Source organism: Lycium ferocissimum, unplaced genomic scaffold (assembly GCF_029784015.1).
Source record: "Lycium ferocissimum isolate CSIRO_LF1 unplaced genomic scaffold, AGI_CSIRO_Lferr_CH_V1 ctg2553, whole genome shotgun sequence".
Taxonomy (NCBI): domain Eukaryota; kingdom Viridiplantae; phylum Streptophyta; class Magnoliopsida; order Solanales; family Solanaceae; genus Lycium; species Lycium ferocissimum.
In genome coordinates, this window is record NW_026722336.1 from 18,426 (window position 1) to 27,408 (window position 8,983).

At 41.5% G+C, this 8,983-nt stretch overlaps 1 protein-coding gene across 1 annotated transcript; it reads right to left on the reverse strand.

Annotated features, from left to right (window-relative positions):
• Nucleotides 1-926: 926 nt before the first annotated feature.
• On the reverse strand, nt 927-2,074 carry LOC132043502 (uncharacterized). The gene is made up of 2 exons (XM_059433980.1): nt 1,370-2,074; nt 927-1,100 (listed from the first exon to the last, which is right to left on the reverse strand). The coding sequence occupies exons 1-2, from the start codon at nt 2,072-2,074 to the stop codon at nt 927-929; spliced, it is 879 nt and encodes a 292-aa protein (XP_059289963.1).
• Between the last annotated feature and the right edge of the window lie 6,909 nt (nt 2,075-8,983).

Below are 8,983 nucleotides of genomic sequence, written 5' to 3' on the forward strand. Positions count from 1 at the left end.
GATGCATAAGGGTTTTCCGTCGGGGTTATAGACCTCCTACAGAGTCGATTGGAAATGGACAATTGTGTTATTATAGACCAACAGTTTGATACATTATAAACCGTTCTTTTCTATGATAGACTAAAGCAAGTTGATTAATATTAAACTGGAAAAACAGAGGCTAATATTCAAAATACAAAAAAAATATTGAAATGGAAAACAATCAAGTGGGATGCTCTCTCAAATATCGGCACGTTGTTTTCTTGTGGTCACTTTCCTTGCGAATCCGAGCACTTGTTTCTCTTCCCTTTACAACTTCCCTTGGACTTGAAAGATTCTGCGATGCCAGGAATACGCTTAATTCTCGTTTTTCCAAGTCTGGGCCCGTACAATGGTGGAGGAATGTACATGTCTGCATACTTCTCTGGCACAACCCATTATGACTCTGGAGGGACTACATAAATAGTTTCAGGAAATGAAAGAATGTAAGATTGAACTTTATACATAGGTGAAGAATATTCATAGATGCTTGAACCATAATCAGCTCCGTACTTCAATCTCAATGCTACCATTGCGTGAGTGTACGGTAATTTCACATGGTCATATTCTCTACAAGAACATGTTTCGTTCAGTAGATTGACTTTGGTAGTTAGGCCACTGCCAACTATGGTGAACTCGTTGGCATCCCCGTTTATATTGTTGACAAACAAAGAGTCGCCCTCATTCATCTTTACCCTTATAGTCTTTTCAGCCGACAGCACAAATAAATTGATTGAACCGTTGATTTATGCACGCCTCTGCTTGAAAATTTCAACAAACCTTCTAGAAATGGAAGTGAATAAGGCAGTCACTGGATACTCTCTCTCATCCCTCAACATTGAGTTTAGCGACTCGGCAATATTTGTGGTCAGCACATTGTACCTATTTGCTGGAAAATGTGCCCTGCTTCACTTGTCAAATCCAATATCAAACTCGAGCCAATTAGCTGCTTCGGGGCATTTATCCTTGAATTGCTGAAAATGGTCACTGAACTCCTGGTAACCATATGCTTTTGCCGTATCATAGTGTACATGAAGATATTCTCCACATTGGAAATTTTTACGAAGGTTATCACCAAGATGCTTCATGCAAAGTCAATGATGAGCATGCTCAAAAATTTTGGAGACAACGTTGGCTATGTTGTTGTGCCTATCAGAGATGATACACAAGTATGGTTCATCGGCGATTATATTTTTCAACTGCCCGAAGTTGTAGTTCCAAGATTCATCACACTCCTTGTCTACCACACAAAATGCAATTGGATAGATATGGTTCTCAGTATCATGTGTGACGGCAGACAACAACACAGCCTCGTACTTGCCGTATAAATGTGTGTTGTTATGGCAATAACCTTTCGCATGTGGGTATATCCTCGAATGCAAGCTGCGTAAGCTAAGAAGTAATATTTAAACTTGTTCGCATCATCAAGTCTTATGCAAATTCTGGAACCCGAATTTAGATTTTCAACCATATAAGAATAAGCCGATAAGCAGCTATACCCGTGCTCTAGTGTCCCCCTAACTATGTTCTTAGCCAGTACACCTGCCTTCCAATACTTCCAGTAGCTTGGTTTAACATGAAATTTCCTGAAAACCATCATCTGGATTTCCTTTGTCGTTGGCCCTTTATTGTCAATATAGTGATTCATCAAGACTGATGCAATGACAATTGACGAGGCATGCTTATGAGTGCTCGTAACATGTTCAACCCCGTAAATGTGATTACTAACGTACTTGCAAATGTGAAACCTATCCGAGTTCTCGTACTTATTGGCCCGAAACATCCAACCACAATTAGGATATGTGCATTCCACCTTGTAATATTTTTTATTACTCTTGTTCAGTTTAAAATAGAACGGGGTATTTATTACAGCTTTTTTCAATAAAACATTTAAATACTCCTTGTTCTCGAATGTTTGCCCATAGTAAAAATCAATTCCATCATCGAAGTTGCGGTTGCTTTGTGAACCACTTGGTTGCCCATCACCCCCATCGCCTCTATCACACTCTTCGTCATCACTATCAGGATCATCTATATCCATTAAATGATCATCCATGCCCTCATATTGTATTGAATTGTCAACGGCTGGCGGCTGTGGATGTGGTGGGGGTGGGTGTTACACCTCGAAAAATTTCCCGTTGATGCACAGTGAATAGACTAGCGGAGGACACGAAGTATATGATATTTTAATAAGTAAGAAATAGCATTTGATGACCCTAATTGAGATTTCAAAGACATTCGAGGTAAGAGAAGAAAGTCTGCCAAGGAAGGCAAGGTATACGTTAAGTATCGGAAGAGATTTACGAGTAACAAGTTAATGATGTTTTGGAGAAGATTTATAGCGTCCCTTATATTGTTAATGAGGTGCTAAACAAGTGTTAAGAAGGTTCCATAAGGATTGGAGATCAAACGAGTCGACGAGAACGAGTTCGGAGAAACTAGGCATTGTACGGCCCAACATACTGGCCTTGGCCGTAGAGTTAGCATCCTATAGATTGAGGGATGTCGCGATCCATTGGTACACGGTTTGGATGGCTTCACGGGGAGCCAATGCGCCTCCCCCGATATGGCAAGAATTTATGGATGCCTTCCTCCAACATTACCTGCCTCCAGAGGTTCGGCGAGCTAGGGCCGATAAGTTCTTAAATTTGAGGCAAGGAAGCATGAGTGCTTTAGAGTATAGTCTCCACTTCAATTCTTTGGCTAGGTATGCTTCGGCCATGCTAGCGAATATGGGCGAACGAGTGCACCGATTTGTGAAAGGCCTAGGGCCACATTTGATGGATAGGTGCTTGACAGCGTCCCTTCAGGACAATATGGATATTTCATGCATTCAAGCCCATGCCCAGAATTTAGAAGAAAGCCAACAACAACAAAGAAGTGAGCGTGAGCATGATAGAGGGTATTCAGGCCATTCTATGACTAGTGATCCTCCACGGTTTACAGGCCAGAGATTTGATAGATCTACTCCTTTCGGGCCGAGTCAGAGTTTTTCGGGATCTCAGTTTAGAGGTGATTCGGATCAGGCGAGGCCACCCGTGCCACGATGTTCCCAGTGTGGGAAGCTACATTGAGGCCAGTGTCGATTAGGTTCAGAGGTTTGCTATTCATGTGGTCGGCCAGGCCATATTATACGTGATTTCCCCTCAGTTGGTGGTAGAGGTAGGACCCAGCCTTCAGGGTCGGTAGCCGGATCTTCATCATCTATACGCCCTATGGGGCCAGGTTCACATGCGCCAGTTGGCCATGGTAGAGGCAGAGGGAGAGTCCCCAGTTCTAGCGGCCCTCAGCACCGTATTTATGCTTTGGCTGGACGCCAAGATCTTGAGTCTTCTCCTGATATTGTTACAGGGATATTATCGGTATTGTTATATCCCGCATTTTTGTACATTGGAATAATCCGGATTAACTATGATAAGTTAGGGACAAAACCATTCCGGGATACAAGTTGAGACTTTTGACCTTCGATTTTATTTTGAGTCATAAGTTGTGCATGAATTTGTTGGTATGGAACAATTAGGAAAATTTGGGACCAAAATTGGAAATTATGGAACTTGAAAATCATGCATTTTTCTATGGTTGGCCGTGTGGTGTGGAGGAATGAATGGCCCACACAAATTGTGTTCAATTTTTATTGCTCCAACACATGGTGTGGGCCAAGGACACTTATACTATATTCATATAAGCACAAAAGATGATCAACTAGTCTTCATTATTCATTTCCAACACTTAGAAAAAATAAGAAGTTGAAGAGCACAAAATAGAGGCTCTCGGCCAAGAAGCAAGGAAAACCAAGATCAATTCTAGCCACTCCAAAAATATTTTGTTGATGTAAACCCACTAATTGGAGGTCCCTAAGTAGCGTGGAAGTGTTGTTGGAGCGATCAACCCGCTAGTTTTTATTATTGCAAACCCTATCCTATTGTGGAGTTGAAGAAGAAAGGTAAGAATTGATTATGTTTTATGTGTTATAAAGGTTGTATGCATGTTGTAGTATGTTAAAATGGATGAAAATCATGAAATATGGCATGTTGGAAGTGAGTTGTGTGTATGGTGTGTTAGCCGTGTGAGGTGTGTGTGTGTTGTGTGGTATTGAAGCAATGAATTAAAGTCTAGCTAGTATGTTGTGATTGTTGTAGAGTGGAGCAAGGAATGAGAATCATCTTTATATGTTGGTGGGAGGTGTTGGCCGAATGTAGGCCATTCATGTAACAAGAAATGAATTAATATCGCTTAATGTTTTAGTCGTCGTCGTTATGAATTCTATGTTGGAAATGAATGTTTAATGACTCAAATTGATGTTGTAATTGTTGCGGACTGATTTGGAGGTTATTGTGCATTTAATGTAATTTGTATATTGATGAGAATAGCATTGTTAGAATGTGAATTGTGGATACAAATCATGATTTGAAAATGAGGAATGTGTTAAAGTGAGGTTCTCGGGTTTGGGGACTGATTTCGGGTGAATTGGAGCCATTGTTGGATTGTTGGAAATATTGTATGAATTGCTTAGAATGTCTTTAAATATTGTTGGTATGGGTTCGGGTTAGTATTTGAATGTATAAGCGTCGATGTTGGCTTGAAGGTAAGCCGTTGAATTGAATTTATGAATGTTGTTAGATGATGAAAAAGAGAGCTATTAATGTGGTATTGCCTTTCGGATTGCTTATTGTTGTTGCTAGGTTGGTTGTTGTTGTTGTTGTTGTTGATTTTGGCCGAGTTAAATTCTCGGGGTGGCCTATTTACAGGGGAAATGCTGCCCAAATTTCTGTAGAATTAAGGGCTAAATTGGAATTAAGTGCCCAAATGTCTCTAGCTAATGTTTGGCATATTATGACTTGTTTGTAGACCTTGGGCAGCCCGAGACGTAGGTGGTATTTATCTTGAGTTTGAGCTAGCGTTGAGTGCGTACGAGGTATGTAAAGCCCAATCCTTTCTTCTTTTGGCATGCCTTAGTTTCAAATAGGCTATGACACGAGCTTCGAGGAAATTCGATTCTCGCAATCCGAGCATGTTTATGACTCTTATTCGTTTTTTGGAATTCGTATGTTGGTATGATGAAATATTGGCTTTTATGTCTTTGAAATATTTGATTTTCAACTTTTGCATAAAAAGTTTGGCCTTTAAAAAGTTCCGTAACTACGAACGCCCGTATCTTTCACAGAAAGGCTCGGATTGCCTCGATATGCTCGTAGGAGTTTTTATGACATAAGATGAGTTTGTTTTTCATAGGCGGGCCCGACTCGGGTCGATACCCATCCGTGGGCCCCGCAGCTTCCCTTTATGTACTTCGGATAACTTTTGGCAAAACATGATACGATTAATATCCCGATTTTAAGTATGGTAATTTTACTTATCTTTTGAGTCTGTCATTATGATTTCATGCATATGGTTACTCACGACTCTGCTCGTGCATTCTGTTGTATCTTTCGCCGAGTCCCGGGCCGGTTCTGTTGTCGTGCGCACTATGATATACTCTAGTGTTATGCTGTGTTTATGGTTCGCCGAGCTCCTCGCTAGAGGGCCGGGTTCCACTTATATTTGGTGTTATGCTGTGTATGATGTTTGACGGGGATACGGAGATTTGAAACCTTCTGGTGTTATGCTGTGTTATGGCGCCATCGACGGGCGGGCGACCATATTTTTCTGAGCCTTATGCATGACTTGTATTTCTGAAAGTAAACATTTTGATACTTTGGAAACGCATTTTACTTTCTCGTACACGTTCGAGTATGATTCCGATTTGTATACTATATTTTCTCGCTTTGCATACTCGCACATATTTCGTACCGACCCCTTTCTTCGGGGTCGCGTTTCATGCCCGCAGTACAGACGTTACGATTTGGTGATCCACCTGTTTAGGACACCCTCTTCTGCTGTTGGAGTGCTCCTCTTATTTCGGAGCCTGCATTTTGGTATATATTCGTTCGTTGCATTTGTATATATTTGTTCAGGGGTACGGCGGGGCCCTGTCCCGTCATATGATTCTGTTTGTCTGTTTAGAGGTCTGTGGACATGTATGTGGGTTATGCCCACTCTGTACAGTTGTGTTTGTATGATATATGTTCTGGGCGACCCCATTCGCCGTGGCAGCCTCGTCGGCTTGCATTTGTATATGTTTTGGGCCGTTGCGCCATTTGATAGCCTTGCCGGCTTTGATATATATACGGTTGTGTTTGTGATGTGTTTGCGATAGTTTGATATAATCTGAGATAGCGTTTGATATTTATGTCTGTATAAGCCATCTGTTTGCGACTCGGATTTGTGATTGTGTTTGGGTGCCCAATTCGGGCACTAGTCACGGCCTACGGGGTTGGGTCGTGACAGGTATTTTCTCATGATGTATATGCTTTGATAGATCTGGGCTCCACATTGTCATATGTTACTCCATATATTACGGGTCGGTTTAGAGTCGAACCGGAGTCGATCAAACCTTTTGAGGTGTCTACACCCGTTGGTGAATCGGTAATAGCTAGCCGAGTATATAGAAATTGTATAGTTGTGATTTGTGACCATCGTACTATGGTTGACTTGCATGAGTTAAAAATGGTAGATTTTGATGTTATCATGGGTATGGATTGGTTGGCTTCTTGCTATGCCAATGTTGATTGTAGAATGAAAATGGTTCGTTTTCAATTTCCGGGAGAACCAATTTTAGAATGGAAAGGAATCTTTGTGTCACCAAAAGGTAGGTTTATTTCCTATATAAAGGCAAGGAAAATGATCACAAAAGGTTGCATTTATCATCTAGTTCGGGTTCAAGATGTAGAAGTTGAACCGTAACTCTTCGATCGATTCCGTAGTGAATGAATTTCGGATGTGTTCCGAAAGAGCTTCCAGGCCTTCCTCCGGAAAGAGAGATTGATTTTTCCATTGATGTGTTGCCGGACACCGAGCCTATGTCTATTCCACCTTATAGAATGGCTCCCGCAGAGTTGAAAGAGTTGAAGGAGCAATTGAAGGACTTGCTTAAGAAAGGCTTTATTAGGCCTAGTTCTTCCCCGTGGGGAGCACCCATGTTGTTTGTCCGAAATAAAGATGGCTCCTTGCGAATGTGCATCGACTATCGACAACTGAATAAGGTGACGATTAAGAATAAATATCCTCTTCCGAGGATTGATGACTTATTTGACCAATTACAAGGCGCCAAATGGTTTTCTAAGATAGATTTGAGATCCGGGTATCATCAAGTGAGAGTTAGGGAGAAAGATATCCCTAAGACGGCCTTGAGAACAAGATATGTCCATTTTGAGTTTCGGTAATGTCATTTGGACTAACTAATGCACCGGCGGTATTTATGGATTTGATGAACGATGTGTTCGAGTGCCCTTCCTAGATTTATTTGTGATTGTATTCATCGACGATATCTTGGTGTATTCTAGATCCGAGGCAGAGCATGTGGATCATTTGCGTACTGTCCTTAGAGTTCGTCAAACCCGAGAGTTGTTTACAAAATTTTCTAAGTGTGAGTTTTGGTTGAACTCAGTGACATTTTTGGGGCACATTGTTTCAGCCGATGGTATTCGGGTAGATAGCCAAAAGATTGAGGCCGTGAAGACTTGGCCAAGGCCCACGACTCCTACGGAGGTTCGTAGCTTTCTGGGCTTAGCAAGTTATTACAGAAGATTTGTAGAAGGTTTTTCTTATATTTTTGTGCGACTCGCAAAGCTGACCCAGAAATCAGCAAAGTTTCAATAGATGGATGCTTATGAACGTAGTTTCCAAGAGCTAAAGGATAGATTAACTTCTGCCTCACCCCGATCCCGACACTTCCGGAGGGATTGGAAGGTTATGTTGTTTATTGTGATGCTTCGGCATTGGGCTAGGTTGTGTATTGATGCAACATGGTAAGGTGATTGCGTATCTTCAAGGCAATTACGAAAACATGAGAAAAATTATTCAACCCATGACCTTGAATTGGTCATGAGTGATTCATGCATTAAAGATGTGGAGACATTATTTGTATAGTGTCCATGTGGATATTTTACGAGATCATAAAAGCCTTCAATATATCTTCAAGCGAAAGAGTTGAATTTGCGGCAACGACGATGGTTGGAATTGCTAAAAGATTATGATGTTGATATCCTATATCACCCCGAAAGGCAAATGTTGTGGCCGATGCTCTTAGCCGTAGATCTATAGGAAGTTTGTGTGATGTACAACTAGAAAGAGAGAAATGGCTCGTGAGCTCCAGCAGTTAGCTAGCCTAAGAGTTCGAGTAGTGGACTCAGGTAGCATGGGAGCTACCATTCAGAATTCAGCAGTCTCGTCACTAGTAGTGGAAGTGAAAGAGCGACAATACGAAGATCCCATGCTAGTTCATTACAGAGATACACTCTCTCAGAAGGAGAAGTCATCATTTGAGATCTCGGGAGATTGAGTTCTCCGATGCTTGAGGTAGATTATGTGTTCCCGATGTGGAAGGATTACGCCACCAAATATTGAGAGAAGCCCTCATTTCTCCCGTTATTCGTCCACCCGGAGCAACGAAAATGTATCATGATCTTAAATCTATATATTGGTGGAATGGGATGAAGAAGGATATAGCAGAATTTGTAGTTCAATGTCCCAATTGTCAACAAGTGAAAATCGAGCACCAAAAGCCTGGAGGATTGTTGCAAGCTATAGAAATTCCAACTTGGAAGTAGGAAGTAATTAACATGGACTTCATTACAGGCTTACCCTGTTCTCGACGTAAGTATGACTCTATATGGGTGATTGTGGATAGGCTCACGAAGTCAGCTCATTTCTTACTAGTCAGAACTACATATGTGGCAGAAGATTATGCAAAGCTTTATGTTAGAGAGATAGTGCGACTTCACGGTGTTCCAGTATCTATTATCTCGATAGAGGAACTCGGTTATAACTAATTTTTTGGAAGTCCTTCTAAGAGGTTTTGGGGACTCATGTGAGCCTTAGCACGGCATTTCATCCGAGGCGATGGACAAGCCGAACGTACCATTCA

Coding starts and splice junctions, on each gene's coding strand:
- LOC132043502 (XM_059433980.1), bottom strand. CDS start 2,074: ATGGATGATCATTTAATGGATATAGATGATCCTGATAGTGATGACGAA. Junction 1,101..1,369: donor GATATACCCACATGCGAAAG/GTTATTGCCATA, acceptor CTTTGCATGAAG/CATCTTGGTGATAACCTTCG.